The sequence below is a fragment of the Montipora foliosa genome, chromosome 2, assembly GCF_036669935.1.
Source record: "Montipora foliosa isolate CH-2021 chromosome 2, ASM3666993v2, whole genome shotgun sequence".
NCBI classification, from domain to species: Eukaryota; Metazoa; Cnidaria; class Anthozoa; order Scleractinia; family Acroporidae; genus Montipora; species Montipora foliosa.
Window position 1 is genome coordinate 45996227 of NC_090870.1, and position 18237 is coordinate 46014463.

Below are 18237 nucleotides of genomic sequence, written 5' to 3' on the forward strand. Positions count from 1 at the left end.
ATGGGGAATTCGAAAATAGAGAATAGAGTGAGACACATTTTGTTTTTTGTTTCACCGTTTTGGCGATGACGTAACTTGCGTATGGAGGATAAATGGCATTAGGATCTGGTGTTTTGCTTAAAAGGGAAAGTTTGAGAGCTTCTGCTGGTGAAGTTTTCGTGTCAGAGCACCTTCTTCTCCTGCTTGCTTAAGGTGCACCTAACCCCAAAATATTTTTTCCGCTAAAATGAATCTTTGCAACTGCTCGAAACGCATTGCGGCCATTTTTTAATTTTTCTAACAAATCCTGGCATTTTATAGGCTTCGAAAGTTGCGAAAATCCTGGGTCTATTCCTGATTTGACGTCACAAACTGATTTACATTTAATTAACGCTTTGTAAAAATGCATGCAAAGTAGATTGTGACGTCAAATCAGGAATAGACCCACTCCCCTTCTGACTCGGTCGTGAACAAAAAATGCTTGGATTTTCGCAACTTTCGAAGCCTATAAGATGCCAGGATTTGTTAGAAAAATGAAAAAATGGCCGCAATGCGTTTCGAACAGTTGCAAAGATTCATTTTAGCAAAAAAAATATTTTGGGATTAGGTGCACTTTAATTGAAGTCCGCTTTCATTGTCGTTCTTTGGACAGTGACCTCTATAGAAACTACATTTGTGTTTAAAGGAAACGAGGTTGACCAAACTTGCGTCTTGTGACAATATTCTAAAAATTTAACTGCCTTTCTTGTAAACTTTGGGCCGTTTATTGTAACAAAGTCGAGGCGGTGCTTAACCTAAACCGCGATCCAGGTCATTTTGGCCAAACATAGAGCATAAACACTGTTCATTGTCAAAACCTGTGTCGAGAATGCAAGAGCCAAAGACGGATAGAAACATTAAGGAACTCTTTTTTTGAGATTCCGCAGTTCAGAGTATTTTTGTCAACCTCGGTTTGGAGATTGTGTCTGATACAACGCAACATCAGCCAACTTTTTGACTTTAGTTTGTGCAAACCTCGATTTCAGGTGGACAGAAGTCACGTGTTGCTTTCGCGGATTTGGCACTCAGTAACCCGGATGTCATTGTACTGGTGAGTGTTGGTTAATTCTTTCTTCCGGGCTTCGTGTGGAAAAGTCATTTCGTAATTTATTTAGTTTTGTATATTGGCTGAGAGTGGTTTTCTGTTGAGTATTTTTTTATCACCACGAGCGATCGCAAAAAGGCTCAAAAACCGTAATTAACCAATCGCTTCACAGACAAGGCGCGGGAAAATGCTCACGTGCAATGTGCAGTTCGCGATTGGTACAGGAGCAACCATCCCATTCTCAATCAGTCGGATGCCGAAGAAAAACTAATAGCGACTTGCGGCCGGTTACGTGTACTTGCTTTGCCTTACGATTCGCCCATTCGATTGGTTGCGTCTGATTGGCTTAAGTAATTACGTTGTTTTTAGTTTTACGATACTCAACCAGAAGCTCATTCTAGTGATTTTACAACCTCAGCATTTAGTTTGAAGTTTAAATATATCATTCCTTTCGTGTAGGGCTTGTTTTCACGAGCGAGGCAAACGTAGGAACAAGCATCAGACCGAGGCTCATTAACCTGTCGTTAACTAGTACCTTTTGCGTTACTGAATTTGCGCATGTCCTTGGTGATCACCGCATGTCACTCGTGGTCCGTTGAAACGATTAATTGATCGCGGTATTTTCAAGTGGGCTTATCGGAGAGGGAGTGAGAGACTAAGCGCTAATTCTTCTTGCAAGGTCTGGATAACTCGTTTGGACGCACGGATCGAGACACCCTCCGCCATGCTTGTGATATTCGGTCTGCCGGCCGGAGTTACCCAGGGCCCGCGCGAAGAATTAGCGGTTACTCCCCACCTTTCTCTCGTCTCTCATGGGTTGAGAAGTTCGCGAGAGTTGTAAACCTTAAGGCAACCACACACAATACAAATTTCATTCACAGGATTTTTGATATGCAATTGAAACCTCTGTCATTTTTATCACAGGACGAACCTACGAATAACTTGGACATAGAATCTATAGATGCTCTTGCTGACGCCATAAATGAATTTACTGGAGGTAAGAAATGCAGCTGAAACTGGTAAACCCGATAAGGGTCCGTTTTTTCTGTCGTATGTACTTCGTATGTACTTCGTATGTACTTCGTACTTCGTATGTGCTGTCGTATGTATTTCATTCATACAATTTTGTTTTGGCTCTTGTCTTCTCAGCCAATGACGAGAGTCGTTGTAAGAGACGCAACCAGACACCAAAAATCGCCATTTTGACTGCACTTTGTTTCGTTTCAGGAGTCTTACTAGTGAGCCACGATGCGCGTCTTATTCTTGAAACATCTTGTCAACTGTGGGTTGTGGAAAGTCAGACAATAACTGAAGTGGATGGTGATTTCGATGATTATAGGCAAGAAATATTGGAGAAACTTGGTGAAGAAGTTATTGCCAAGTCGCATTAAAATGAAATTAAATCAAGGTGAGATCAGAGAATGCTTCACAGACAGTTTTTTTTTTTAATTCTGCTTTTTTTTCCATTCCTTCATTGTGTCGTACTGCTAGTTTCGATCGAAACTATCGCAGTATCATGTACTCGTGCATGACCGTGTCAAAACGCTCTTTCCTTCGACATTTTCAAGAATTGGTCGCGCTCAACTCTTATGTACTCTGCCGCTTGTTGGAGAGGACTTTGCAACAAATTTCGAGACCTCCACACTGAACATTAGCTGTTTGTGTGGCTGTGGTGGCCTTGTAGGATGGTGTGCGCACAAAATTTGACTTGTTTGTCGATGAACTCTGATACGGGTCTTGTGGCTTGACAAAAGCATTAAAAAAATTCCATGCCTTGCCGTAATCGTTTGTGCTTGTTCATCAGGAGGCCACGCTTTTCAGCAAATTTGCATTGTGCTTGCTCGATTTTCGCCGATATTTTGGTTTGGCCTGTATTTGGCCTCCTTGAAGTGGTTGCGTGACCCGAGAAGCTTGAAGCACCCCGTGTTTTCTCAGCGTTGTGGAGAATCGACCCCTTTGTGTAGATGTGGGGTTTTTGAGTTTGTGTTTATTCCATTATTTATCCTAATCATGTTGCTATTTCTTTTTTCTTTTAGTGGGAGAAGGCATCAAATGCTCGATAGTATATCACTGTACTCTTGATGTGCGATGTGCATAACCTTAAATGGACCTTGTTGGACTTGATCACCAGGACAACTTCGAATTGTTTTCGCTACCGTTACTTGTGCATTTGCAGTGAAAAATTAGCTGGGCGGCTTCAAGCTGTAATCACCGTGACGAGAGATCTAGTCGACTTCAGAATGAGCATTTCAGCGCACCTCGCAATAACAGACAATGTCCTCCAACCCGTCCAAAAAACAAAATAGTGGCATCCTACAAAACGGTTGCGTCAATGAAAGCAGAGGTCACAAAGAGCTGTATTTTTGCATTGTCATAGTTTAAGTCGATAATGTAAAGAAATGGGTGTGGGATAAGAATGGATACTTCAAAATCAGGTTGACCACAGCGTGGCGTTCACATAGCACATATAGTTTTTACAGTTACGTTAATGATGTTAACGAATATAGCAGCACAAACCTGTTGCTTTCATAACGGAGTCATATTATTCCCTGACGTAAGCTCCCGCTACCTGGCATTTTTCCACTGGAATACACCTTGGTCGAGATTCCTGGCATCTGTGTTACTGGGCCCTCTTGCGCTTGTTTCCAGGTACATCCGTGTATTTGGCTAGCCGATGCAAGCCCTTCCATGTATGGCCTAGCGTCTTACAGGGAATTTCAAAGGATAGGATTAAAATTTCATCTCGTGCCATATTCTCAGTCAACCAAAGGCGTAAGCTGAACCAACTACGTGACTTCTCGCTCACGTTTTCCCGCGCTTTGCGGCGGCTGCATTAATTTACTTTCATTATGATTGGCTCATTTGAATGCCGACACATGCTGTGATTGGCCAAAGCAATATTTCTTTGGTTGTCTTATCTCTTTACGAATGTTTTTAAAATTTTACTCCATACCAGTCTAAGTGGCAGGACCATAACATCCGCATTTGAAGTATCCATTTTCGCCACAGCCACTGTAATTAAAATTCTATTGAGAAATCGATTACTGCGTTTTGGAATCAGAATGAGTAAATTAAAAATTGATGTTAATTAACTGCCTTGTTGTTGTTGTTTGGTCGATTCCACTGCACGCTATTCGCTTTCCACAGGCGTGACCAAGTACTTGACGAGGAAATCACAATCCCTTGGCATCAGACGGTACTGTATCGCGCTGTGTGGCAAGCGATCGCCTGCTGTGTTCAATACTTGAAAACTCTTCCCATGAGAAGATAATTTCGTTCGCTTTACATGGACTGTGAAGTTGGGAATGAATTTAAATTTCGTTAAAGGTCTGGCACGAAAAAAGGAGTTAAATAGTTCTCATTGTTTTTTTGTATTACCTAGTACCAACTTAACAACGCCCGGCGAGAGTTCCCTAAAAACAGTAAACGATCGAGTCCATAATTAAATTAACGAATTTCATTTCCTTGAAGTAGCTTTTGTAGTCAAAACCCTACTTATCCAGAAATTTTTGCAAGGAATCAAAAAGAACAGCACTTCAAGAAATCTCTTATTTGAATTATGCGTTAAAGAGGTTCTTGTTATTAGTTGGAAATTGCCTTATTGTGCAGAAGAGCCTGAACAAGGCTGCACAAGAGACGACTCAATTGAGCATTGATTCTAAAATGGCAGGACACTTCTGTATAAACGCTAATTATCGCCCGCGAAGAGTCATTTGGGGAACAGCGAGGCTAAAGAAATAATTTTCCGGGTATAAAAGAATCATTCAATCGAAGGGAAAGTCGCTAAAATTTTATTTTGGGTCGATTTCGACAGGGAAGTCTCTATGCCGCTGAAATAAATTTGGGATTTCATGTAAATTAAGGCTTTATGATCCATCAGCAAATGGAAACCTCGGAAATATTATTCCCAGACGATTGTACAGTTGCATTTTCGAAGCTTACTTTGAATAAGACTAGTTTGGTCCACGCAACAGGTGTTGTGAATTTGCCTTTGTGTAACAGGTACCATGGGTTGTGACTAAAGTATGAAGTTAGATCATCTCGACTGTATACAAACTTCTGGCATAGCGGCAGCCGCGTTAGTTTTCAGTGCTTTCAAAGGCATTAGTATGTCGGAGGAATCCTTGCAACACGGGGGATGTCAAATTGGAGGTCTACCTCGAATACAATGCATGAGCTGTATGTATCCATTATTCCATGTTAATCCTCGTAAGATCTACGAATAAGGCATTGTTTCTTTCGCTGCAACTAATTTTAAGTGTGAACAATGTCATTATATTGCCACATATATACTACTAAGTCAAGCCATTTTGGCTTCAATTTGTTTATTAATGATTGTTTTACTTGAAGTTATTATAGAAATAACCATCTATGGGTAAACTGACTAGTAATATTTGTAAAACATTCCCTACGCCCTACTATTCTAATTGTCCAAGAGGGTCAGAATAGTTCACGGGATGATTCCTAACAGAGCACTGTTAGTTACAATCACTTTCCACCGGCCGGCTGAAGTCGTTAGAATTCGTTTTACTCTTTACCAACTTACCGGTACCATCTAGTAACGGCAATTAACTAAGTAATAAAAATCAATGAGTTTTGCAGTGCTGACGCTAAACTTTGCATGCAGGAAGTAGGAATTAACATTTGCTATCAGCGAAAAACGCTATTGCCGATGAACTGTAAATTAGTAAGATAAGAAGTCCTTTATACATCGTCCGTTTGGAACAAAGCATAAGTTTAAACCGATTTCGTGCAGGTTACAGACGGTGCGTTAATGGAAACAGATTCAACTGGTATCTTCTCTGTATTATGGTTTTGTTTACAATGCTAACCGAAATGGGAGGGACTTTCCTTTATCTTTTATCTTTTAATGGCATTTTACAAGGTCGTATTAACTAGTGCTTGGCAGCCCATTTTCAAGACTCCCAACTAACTTTTAGCGTCTTCGAGGTATGTCAAGGTAGAGGATCTTGACATATGAGAATCCAGTGGTCCATCCGTGGTTATCTCCAATATAAAAATCGGTCGGTAAAACGTTCTTAGTTCTTCCCTATATCTTTTTAAGGTTTCAATCCCTTGGTAGCTTTAACAAAAGAAACTAAAATGACCTTGTGTTTTGTAAATTCGTGTGTTTTCGTGAATCGCCCCTAAAAAAAATGTGAAACGCGACCGTACAGTGAACGTTTTGTCCAAGAACTGTTGGTAAGGTTTGTGCGTACTAAATATCTCACAAACACTGGTAAAACCTGAAAGTCTGCTACTGAAAAACAAGGACGGAATTTTATCAAAAGCGTAGTTTATTTTGGGTGGAGCGACATCAGTCAGTCAGCTGTCAAATGTTTACATTTCAGCGAGTCAACCTGACGGAGGAGAACTGGGGATATGTGGTATCGTAATAACAGTTCTGTGTTATATTTTGGTGATTGTCACGATGCCGTTTTCCCTTTTCTTTTGTCTAAAGGTGAGCAAAAACTGAAACACTTCTGATCTCTATGAGTTAATGAATCGCAGAATACATTCAAAATGATCATAGTAAAAAAAAAAAAAAAAGGAAACGTGAATATCTGAAAGCGAAGTCAATGTAAACATCGTCATATGTCGTTGAAGGGACTCTTTTTTCAGAGTTTGGGCAAAAAGTACAATCATGTATGTTTTTAAATGCCCGGGCGCCGCCATTTAAGATTTAAGGTGCGCGCAATCAAAAAGAAGAGGTTGTGACGGGTGCTGCGGAAATTTAAGATAATTGATGATGAATCCCTTTTTCATTGCGACGTTGGAGTTTCTTTTTTTCCAAAAAAATATCATATAACCCAATATTTCCGTTCTTTAGCGCTATTAAAGTGCAATAACAGTGAAGGTTCTAGTTAAGACATTTCTTGCGAAGCCTAAGCTAAGTATTACACGTGACTTTCATCATAAGTTCCTTCTCGACACGTAGGGAATAACGAAGGACATCAGGCCTTCTTGAAGAATAATTAACATAAATGACCGTAAAACAAAAGCAAGAAGAATAAATTAACCATGTTGGATTTTTAAATTCACAGATAGTGCTGGAATATGAAAGAGCTGTAATATTCAGATTAGGAAGGATTCTCCCGGGCGGGGCCCGGGGACCAGGTGATACAACATCCATCTTGGTATAAGGTCCAGGCAAATAATTGGAGACTGCGAGTTTTACAAACGAGATTATTCATATCAAGAGTTTGGTTTGTCCGGCGTATTTTCATATTTGAAGAAGTGCAATGTTAGATACATTCATGATCTTATCACAGGGAGTGTACAACTATATTACTTGATTCGCTGTTTCACGCCATTTAATAGACCAAATCATTGTCAAACGAGTTCGGCGTAACCTTGACTGTCTATTTGACAGAACTGACCGGTCAGACCATGCATCTGGAACTCCTTCCAGAAGAAAGCGAGAGATTATCATGCAAGTCTTCCTTCAAACTGTTCCATTTTCTTTGAAAACTGACGGGTCTGGCCGGCCAGTTCTGACAAAAGGAAAGCTCCCTTAGTTTCGAATCGCCTAAGTGACCCAGCTCAATCTCAAGTGTAGTAACTAATGGTCCTTATGCGTGATGACGTCTGACTAGCTAATTTCACCACCAAGCCACGTTTGCACAAAATAATTCACGTTACTTGGATATGCAAGTGAGTTTTCTTTTCAAGTTTTCTCCTTTGGGATTTAGCTCATGCTGAAATTTACAAGTTTGATTTTCGAATTCGAGGCTTGTTGGTGAAATTTGCTAGTCAGTCATCATCACGCATAAGGGCTATTGGCCACGTTCGATATATCAAAATTCAGGCATGGCTACGAGGTTTTATGGTCAAATTTTACGGGTCAGTTCTGTTTCATTTGTTTCACAAGTTTCAAGGGAGATTTCTAAACAAAACAATATTCAAATTTAACCATAAAGCCTCGTAGCCTTGTGGGAATATTGATATATCGAACGTGGCCTATTATAAAAGCCTTGTGATGGGCTACAAAGTTCTGCGTGGTTTCCCGGGAAAGTCAATCTAACCCAGGTGACGTAACACAACCGCGCGCAGCCTTATTTTCGAATTCAACATGGCAGAGGCGAGGTCAGACCTCGTCGGGTCTAGTTGAAAGTTCGTTCAGTAACAGGAAATGTGGTAGACACGAAATGATCTGTTGAGTTTTGGCGATGGAAATACTGCAGGGAGTTTGGAAACAACACCTAAGGCCGCGTGCGGTTGCGGGATACGGCGTTAAAATTTTCCTTTCCAGTTCTCCAAATTACGTCACCAGATCACCTGGGAAAAAATAAAAAATCTGACACTCCCACTCAGAGCGTATAAATACCACAAACGGGAGAAAAAAGCAGTGATAATAGACAGATTTAGCATCGCGGTTAAGGCAAGGGCAAACAAAAGACTGGAATCGTTTCGCCAAAAGTCAAAGAAACTGGCTTGATTTTCTTTCATTCTTACCTGATATCTACTCAGATCTTCTCGAAAGCGAGGGTAAAGTTACGCTAAGAGAATAGACATAAGCCGCTAAATCAACGTTGTACCCAATTCAAACCTCCCGGGATTAAGATTCGTTGTGTATTGTATTTGCATGATAATGTAGCATTCATATTTAAATGATATGGAAATTGGGTACAACATTGAGTTGGAAGACCTTAGACAGCAATGACCAGAACCAAGGTTGCTGACCAGCGGTTTTCGTTATAACAAATGGTTTGCTGGGGGTGCTCAGTCTCGCGGGCTCAGAAAACCTGGTTGTGGTCATTCTTATTTAAGGTTTTTCCATTGGAGTTAGCCTATTTGGTCTATTTTCATGGTTTTGTGACAAGCAGCTGTGTGCCGTTTGACGTCTGCCGTTTCATGTAAACGCACAATCGCTCTAATGTCTCTGTGTTGAATGATGAATCAGTAAATTTTATTCCAACTCTCTCCTTCAATCTGAAAATCTCTGGATGCAGAGCATGCGTTCCACACGCCTGAAATCAACACTGGTGTAAGGGAAGGCGTGTGACTTAATAGGCCTTATTCACGATAGCCGCCATGTTGGTTTTCAAATTGTCATGCAAATTAGCCATGTGTTATGCTGGGGGGCAAACATTGAGAAAAAGGCAAATTGCGGAAAATTGGCTCGTCGAAATATTGAAATAACATTGCTGAAAGTAAATTTTAAAATTTAGAATTAAGTACCTCTTATAATAATTTGATATCTTTGATTGTCTTTGACATTTTGAGTTTCTACTTCGTTATCTGATAATTTTTCACAAAAAAAAAACATAAAAGTAACTTGTGTAATCATTCCATTTTCCTAGTAGGAAATCATCTGTGTGGCTAAGATGTTCGTTATAACCTCTCCAACTTGTGTTGTTTGCCCTCTCGGAAGTGTGTAGCTAATTTGCATGATAATAGCAAATTCAACATGGAGGCCATCGTGAATAAGGACTATTGTTTGAGTGTGACCTGCACCAAACTTGTTACAATAATAACTTCATTCAAGTCTCAGGGCTATTTAGCCGAGCACTAGTGCTCTGCTTATTGGCGAGACTTCAATTCAACTGAAATCGGAACAAATCAAATCAAATCAAATGCTGGTTTTGAGGAGAGGGGAGAAACCGGAGTACCCTGGGAAAAACCTCTCGGAACAGAATAAAGAACCAACAAACTCAACCCACATATGGCGTCGAATCCGTGAATCGATCTCGGGCCACATTGGTGGAAGGCGAGTGCTCTCCAATGCGCCACTCCTGCATCTGCCCTTATCTACAATGGGTTCTTTTCACAAATGTTTTGTCCAAGATTGTAGTTAAACCTTGTTAAAATACCTTTAACTACAGTTTAAATGTTCTGAACTGAACTTTTGGATTTTCCTTTTAGGTTTGTTTTTCGTTCTTCCTATGATCGATGATTACCAGAAAGTTGATCTGCGAACTGTGTCATTTGACGTCCCACCTCAAGAGGTGAACATACTCTTGAACTGTTTTGTAAGCTCTAGAATATATTTATATTATAACAAAGGAAGAAGCGCTTTTGTGTTTAAGTCTAATTCACCACTGACATGATATTCTTGTTAATGCGATCCCTTATTACTAAAACCCTTCAGCACTTGTGTCTAGAAATGCAGGCAATCGCAAAAATACTTCATATTTCGATTTATTACATTACGAACATTACTTTGGTCGTTATTCTTATCAAAGTGTGTCCTTTGATTGGTTAGGCTCTAACACGTGACAGTGTTACTGTCACTGTTGATGCAGTGGTATATTTTAGAATCCAGAATGCAACAGTGTCTGTGACGAACGTGTCGGATGCCCCTGGCTCTACCAAACTGCTGGCTCAGACTACCTTGCGAAACATGATTGGTACAAAGAATCTGAGCGATATTCTCATGGATAGAGAAGGGCTCAGCTCACAGATGCAGGTGAAGATAAACTCAACTTTTAAAGAGATTTTCATACCGCAAACCAAAGTAGAAAAGGTCCTTTGGCCAATTAAAACAGAGAATCCAATGAATCAGTCACAGCGCATAGCATGGAACAATCTCGTCCCCAGAGTCCGCTTTTCTTTTGGTCAGCACCAAGAACACGGACTCTGGCCACTTCCAATTTATGCGCAGTCGTAGTGAAGGTCCATTTTTGTAACCATTGACAACCGCTGTTGTTTCAAATTTCTGAGCGTGGGTAGACGAGCCTGAAGTTCGTGATTTGCGGACTTCCTTCCTTGGAAGTGGCCGGAATTCGTGTCTTGGTGCTGACCAAAAGAAAAGTGGACTCTGGAGACGAGATTGAGCACGGAACACAGCTGGCGCAGGAGAATGAAGAATGAAGGGTGATAGTTTTAGCGTGATGTGTCAATACCAAAGCGTAAAATTCAAAGAATTTGGGCTGTAAAACGAGGCTAGTAAGGCTAACTAACACAAAGACAAAAGAATAATTTGTTGGCGGCCATTTTTGCATTCGGTCAATGGGATTTTGGCCGCCTTTGAACTGTTGTAGTGCCGCCAAAAAGAGACGCATTTCCACAGTGAAAGTATCTTTTAAAAGACATTTATACCGAGATTATTTTCATAAAATATAAAGAACACATTCAGGCTAAAACGACCGTTAACGAATTTTTAAGATTTCGTACAAATCCTTCTAATCAAAATCATGCAAATCGCCGCAAAATTAGAAGCAACATGAGAAGATTTATGATTCGAATCTAGGGTCATCGTGCCTTCCTTAATGGTCTTATTTTCTGTTGAATGAATTATGTCAATAATAACTTCTTACTAACCGAGCGCGAGGGCCGTACAGGAGATTATTGGCCCGAGGTCATGGCAGTACGGACCGAGCGCAGCAAGGTCCGTACAAAAACGACCGAGGGCCAATATTCCCCAGTACGGCTCGAGCTAGCTAAGTTAGTGAGTAGTTTATTATATGGCTTTTTAATTACCTTTTGCTTCGTTTTTGCAAGCCCGTAATCGGCCCGTGGACATTAGGGGCTTTCTTACAATTCAGTCACAATTAGCCAATCAGAGCGCGCGTTATATCGGCAACAAACACAAGCCATATAATAAAACTATGAAAAGAAGTGGCAAAAGTTGGAAATCTGTCTCTTTTTAGCGGCGCTGCAGCAGTTCAAAGTCGGTGAAAATCCCATACATTTACTGTAAATTTGGCCCTGTTTGCCCCCCAGCCAAGATGGCGTCAAAAAACCGTGTAAGGGTCTATTAATAAGAGACTTGTTGATGCAATGAATGGGTTTTGATTAAGAAAACAAGCAACTAAATTAATCCGTTTTCGGATATTGTGTGCGACTGGAAATCCGAAATCCCGGCGGATTTTCCTAAATGATGATTTGGGTGGGTAAAACTGGCCTTATTAAAAAGTGATTTAGGGATATTACAGCGCTAGCCCTTCTTTAGAATAAAAATTTTGAGACAGGGTATTAAGATTTGAACATACAGGGGCACCCAATGTCAATTTTCGGAAAATATCTGTTCGAAAGACGATTTGAGATCTAGAATTTTCGGAACATTTGTTTTAAAACTCCTTGCTTGCCTGCCTGTCCTAGGATTTTCGACCATCTAAAACATGGTATAATTGCCCATTTTAAACGGATTTTTACCCTAAAAAGGTCACCTAGAATTTTCGGGAGCCTTTTTTCTGGTTGAAATTTTCGAAAAGGTAAGTTTTGATCCCTATAATTTTCGGATCACTAGACTTTCAGCTAGGGAATCCGAACAGATGAAAATTTTTTAGGGGATAAAAATATGCCTAGCCAGAAGGAACTATGCTTTAGGATCATAGCAAAGGCAATAATTCTCTTGAAACGCACGGCCACAATATGGCATTTGGAAAACTAGACAGTTACGTGAAATGAGCGCTTTTAAAAGATGGTCGAAAAGGAAGGTTCTATTTTACAAATGAGTTTGTGCCTTTCAGTATAATTTACTATTTCGTGCATTCAGTGCTGTCTTTTCCATTTAAGCTGAAGAGTTTTAAATTTATATGCAAGGAAATTGAGTTAATTTCTTATCTTGTTGAATTAATTTAATTTTTGTTTTAGTAAGCACCGGCCTTGTTTTGTCGTGAAATTGCCGGAATGAAGTCAGACCTTTTGATGACTTGTCTGATCTGACTGTTTTGTTTCTTTAGTTGTTCTTGGATGATGCTACTGATCCTTGGGGAGTTCGCGTGGAAAGAGTAGAAATGTAAGTACTGTAAGTCACACTAATAGTCGTCAGTTGCAATAATTTTGTCACCTAATGAACTCCCTATTCATTGAGAAGGTAAGAAAAAAATCCATAATATTTGACACATAGAGCATTAAAGGCAAGATGAACACACCAGTGACACCAAACCCGGTGTGACCATCATATATTTGACCCTCTGTTTATCTGGTTTTCTTCACAGTAAGGATGTTCGACTTCCTGTTCAGTTACAGCGTGTTATGGCAGCAGAGGCCGAGGCTACTAGAGAGGCGCGGGCTAAGGTGTGAAACCATAAGTGTCTTAAATTAAAGAGCATGCACAGTAATCTCCAAGAAGTAAAACCAGATAAGTGTAGATCTTTGCTTGATGAATGGCTTCGCGTTCGAGAGTTCCTCACAGCAGCGTCATAACAATCAAAGGCACCCAACGGCAAATTGTTAGTTTTTGCCAAATGAAGTGGACTTTGTTTGGCCAGAGTTGTGTGTTCATGTTTTCTGAAAAGGTTATGGAGCCATAATATAACATATACGTTCCCCTAAGATGCACCCAAGAATGGTAAAATTTGTGTCTGTTCTCTCAGGTTATCGCGGCTGAAGGTGAGATGTCTTCATCACGTGCCCTAAAGGATGCCGCTGACGTCATGGCAGAGACACCGTCGGCGATGCAGCTTCGTTACCTTCAAACTCTAAACACGATCTCAGCTGAAAAGAATTCCACCATTATCTTCCCAATGCCAGTTGACTTTGTCTCTAAATTCTTTCAGAAGTAGAAGAAAAATCATGGCATGATCCAAGCCAGCATGCGCAGTTGCAGCAAAACAACAACCTCTGGTTTGGCAGACAAGCCAGCCAAAAAAAAGCAAAATCCATGACACGACATGTGCTTGAAAGGTTGATGTTAACTTCATTACTGAGTTCAGCTTGTTTTCATAACAATTTTTTTCCTAACGCAACAGAGGCCCCATTGGAGGAAAATTTCGATGGCCAGTTCATGGTCGAAAGAAATTCGTTAGTTCCACACTAAATTTTAAGCATTGAGCTTAAGACTTCGACGCATTTTTCTTTTCTCGCAACACAAGCTTTAAGGTCTCAAAGAAATACCATGATGCCCTGAAGTTTCTCAATACCACTTGTTCGCAAGTCCTTCAGGCCTCACATAGAACAGGCAACATTTCCTTCGCCTTGTGCCATGATTGGCTGGTTTGTGTTATGAACTCCAGCTAACACAACTGGCACTTTTTTGGTGTTTTCCATATTAGCACAAGCACGTGCTGGTCCCCTCATGGGTAACTTGCGGTCCACGCTCATCTTACTACTGTCCCCACTGTCATGGGAAAGGTGTAAAATATAGAGCCTGCTTTGCAGGTCAAATGAAACCACGAGTATGGGCAAAAGTACTGGGGAGAATAATAGGTCCGTAAATGAGCTTTCCAAACAGGCCCCTTATATTATTCCCCTTCTTGACCAATAGAAATCCAAAGTATTATCATTTTCAAAAATTATTCGGCAAAAATGCCGTTTTTATTTCAGTATCACTTTCCCATTATCAAACTCTAAAATTGTGGTCAAGTTATATTGTAATTTTTTATTTGCTAAACGGATACCAGACCAGAGTCGATAGAAGGACCGGTTTGCTTATACCGTACGTTAATATTTTTACAATTTCATCTCGTCTGAATTTAGTGAAAGGTTTTAAAGTCGTTTGAAAAACTTGGTTGTTATAATTTAATGAATATACCAGTATTTTTGGAATTCTGGAAGTAAAGAAATTGCCCGACCAAAAGAAAAAAACCAAAAAACAAACGGAATGCCTGCATAGTTTTCCTTGCAAAAAGTACTGGCCATTGTAATAGACCGTACTCTTAGTTAAAAGCTGGTATCATTTTCAACATCTTAAAATAATTCACAATGCCATGCTGACAATTTTTTAAAATCATGTTACTCAATTTCGAGCTTTCTTTGTCTGATCATTTGCTTTGTAGATTTATAAAATAACTGTCAACAATTTTCAACTGAACATTTTCTGGTATTAGCTTTTTTTTAAAACAAGATTATGTTTTTATCTTTCTTTAGTGTTTTGCGTGTGAAGAAAGTGTGCAGTAATTTATGTGAAGTGAAAATAAATGATTTGCTGACGAAGAAGTCATCTTTATAATAATAAATGTCTTCATTCCTCATACGATAAAAACTACATATCTTATGTTACATATTTGACATTATAATAAAAAATAGTATTACATCACATGTGAAGATCGTATTTAGATCGTATTTATTAGTTAATCTATTAATAAGAGTATTCTTAAACGTTCTGTATTTATCAACGTGCGAGCGCTATTCTTATAGCGTAAATTACAATCGATAACCTTTGTCTCTGGGACCTGCTCACGTTAGAGGGTGGATACTAAGTTAAGAAATTCGTCGAAAAAATCTGGTCTTGTTTTTCTAATAAAACTCTTATATTCAATATAACAGAACTGTGTCGCCTTTTGTGGCATCTGTCTAGAAAATTTTGAACCGTTGTTAATTCTGGCTGTGAGGTTTAAAAAAGACCAGTATAAGAAATAGAGAATGTTAGCATCGACGACAAGTGCGACTTGGAGCACGAGTTCTGGGATTTTCATTATTGCGCATCCGTACTGCGCATCCCGGGGTGATCAACTCGTCCCGGCGAGTTGGGCTGCGACGACTTTACATCAAAAAGTCGTAGTGGTAAGTACGAGTTTGTCAAAAAGAAATTGCGTTTGAATTAGAACTGTTTAGTTTAGTTTAAAGCTGCAATAATCTTATACTAAAGATCCTGAAGTGTTGGTTTAATAATTATGGTGGGGGGGGGGGGGGGGTGGGGTTTAAGCCTGAAAAGCAGCTTAAAATGCTGATACTTTGCCAAAGAATTATTGTGCTTTTCTGGCGACTGGAACTCGTATTTTGATTTTTTTGTTAGCCTTGACGAAAAGCAATCAAGTAAAGAAAACCAAACAAAACAATCTAAAACGAGTTCTTTCGTTTCTTCTCTTCTGTCATTGGTCGTCCAGGCATCATGCAACCTTATCAGATTCAAAATTAAAAATCTTTTAAAGGTATGCCGAAATTGCATTACAAAGCAAAAAGCAGACCTAAACAATTTAAAATAAACACAGCTGATCACAGCTATATATGGCAAACCTGGATTGAAACCAGCGAAAAGTGCAGGAAAAAAATATTTTCCAAACGGTTTTCCACCTGAATATGAACATGAAAAGCGTCGACTGTTGAGAGCTTTAGTTGACGTAGTATTGCTGTGCAGCCGCGTCGAGCCACAGAAAGGGCGCGAAAAATTAAGCCTCGTTTATGTTGCAAGAAGTTAGCCTGGCTTGAGCCTGTGATACAATCAAAAACCAGTACCTGGGCAGCGGTCAACTTTAAAAATAGGTCACCTTAATGAGCACTAAACTTGAGCCCGCGATATGGTTACGTGATATTGGGCAGCGGATACCTCGTTTTAACAGGCGCCAATTGACCATAACATGTGGACGTATAACCATGGATACCGATAGCCGCAGCGCACGCCCGCCTGCAACAATGTTGAATGGGATGGCCGAACGAATGCAACACTGATGTTCACACCCTAGAACAAAAGAAACGTTGGAAGATGTTGAAGATGATGTTTGATGGAAATCAAACTTCGTTCAACAACTTCCGACATTATACACATAGTGGCCAAACGAGTGCAACATGTTCGATTCAACAATGTTGGATGATGTTACACTAACATGTTCAATAGACCCGTTTGGCCAGGCCTTAACGGCAAGAAAAGTAATAGTGGACGAAAGCAAAAAAAATCTACCCTTCGAAGCCTCCACAAAGTGTCAGTCTTCAGTATCACCAGTCCCCCAGTTCCCGGTTATTTTTTAAGGATATGTTATTGTGATGATGATGATGATGATGACGATGATGTTATAACACAGTTTGCGACATCTTGCCCTTTGCTTGTACTGTAAACCCCCTGTTTGTGTTGTAGCTTGATACAGAGAAATCTCGGCAGATGGGTAAAATAAACAACTAACTACCGTGACTGCATTTTTCTTCACATTTATTTTATTGAATGTCCTTCGAAAATAGTCGGGAATGCCATTCCGAAACTCTAAATTTCAAAATTTTCTGGGCGAGCATGCCCCCAGAAAATTGGAGGGCACAGCCAATGATGTAACGTTATACCATAAGGCGGATGTTAAGAGACTGTTTATTAAGAGGGCTCTTCCTTTGAGGCTTAGATCTCTGTGGCACCAAGCGCCAATGCTATTATTGATCTTCTGAATTTTTTTCTACCAGTTCCTACGTGAGCAATCGATATTACCAAAATATTGTCCTAGAATCTCATCAGGGATACAGCCATTATACCAGTGGAAACCGTAAAGCTGATCAACACGATGTCTCAGAGATCCGCACCACAGTCCTTTGCACTTGCTCTTATTAATCTTCGCCCCTGCGGCGCGCTCGTATCGATGAAAAACATGAAAGGTCTCCGTGATTGACTCGTCATCCGCAAAAAGCAGTGTCGGATCGTCCGCAAACTGGGGCAGCTTAAGCTCCGTTTCGGAACCAGGGGGAAGAATGTCACGAATCCTGGGGTTAGATATAATGTTAACTGCCATTGTTTCCACCGTTAAAACATACAAAGGCATGGACAGGGGACAACCCTGCCGTAGACCTCTCTCCAAAGTAATAAAAGCAGGAAGCCAACCGTTACTTTTCACCGAACTGGACACCGAATTGTAAATAACTCTAATCCAGCGTCTAAAGACAGGGCCGAAACCAAAACGTTCAAGCGTCTTAAACAGAAAACTATGAGCCACTCGATCAAAGGCCTTTAGCTGATGCACAGAAATCATAGCAAGCGGGATTTTCTTTTCATCTGCATACAAAATAACATCATGAAGAAGTCGTGTATTATCATTGATGGTACGTACGCCCTTTACCGAAGCTGTCTGATCGGAATGGACGATGAGTGGCAATACTTTTTGCAGTCTATTGGCCAAGGTTTTTCTTAAAATCTAATAATCAGTCGTTAGTAAGGTGATCGGTCTCCGGTTCTTAAGCAAAGTTCTGTCTTCTGTCCCCTTTTTTAAATAACAGGATGATTATTCCTCGCCGCTGCGAGACCGCGAGACGTCCCGCCCGGAAGGCATGGTTATAGACATGCGTGAGATTAGTGCCAAACAAAGGCCAAAAATATTTATAGAAATTGGCTGTCAGGCCATCAATTCCAGGCGATTTATCATTTTCAAGGGAAATTACGGCCATTCGAAGCTCCTCTTCCGTCAATTCCGAGTCACCTCCACATAACTTACTTTCCTCTTCGGTCAACCTAGGCATTTCGTCACATAAAAACTCGTTCTGTGCATTTTCGTCGCATATATCAGCAGAGTAAAGATCTTTGTAGAAAGCGTGGATCTCTGATAATAGGCCCCTAGAGACGGTCACAGTATCCAGGTTGTCCTTTGTGAGCATTTTAA

General features: G+C 40.2%; 2 protein-coding genes across 2 annotated transcripts in view; both read left to right on the top strand.

Moving 5' to 3' along the window:
* LOC137993292 (ATP-binding cassette sub-family F member 1-like) overlaps positions 1-4155 on the top strand; it is a 35247-nt gene extending 31092 nt beyond the window's left edge. Inside the window, exons 23-26 of the mRNA XM_068839038.1 lie at positions 1005-1069; positions 1988-2060; positions 2291-2471; positions 3100-4155. Of these exons, the coding sequence (XP_068695139.1) occupies positions 1005-1069; positions 1988-2060; positions 2291-2454 (302 nt within the window). The 3' untranslated portion in view covers positions 2455-2471; positions 3100-4155. The remainder of the gene's footprint in view (positions 1-1004; positions 1070-1987; positions 2061-2290; positions 2472-3099) is intronic.
* An 899-nt stretch (positions 4156-5054) lies between these two features.
* On the top strand, positions 5055-14981 carry LOC137990873 (stomatin-4-like). The gene is made up of 8 exons (XM_068835979.1): positions 5055-5242; positions 6415-6524; positions 7108-7180; positions 9929-10011; positions 10269-10472; positions 12691-12746; positions 12949-13027; positions 13327-14981. The coding sequence occupies exons 1-8, from the start codon at positions 5089-5091 to the stop codon at positions 13513-13515; spliced, it is 948 nt and encodes a 315-aa protein (XP_068692080.1). The 5' UTR covers positions 5055-5088; the 3' UTR covers positions 13516-14981.
* Positions 14982-18237: the final 3256 nt, after the last annotated feature.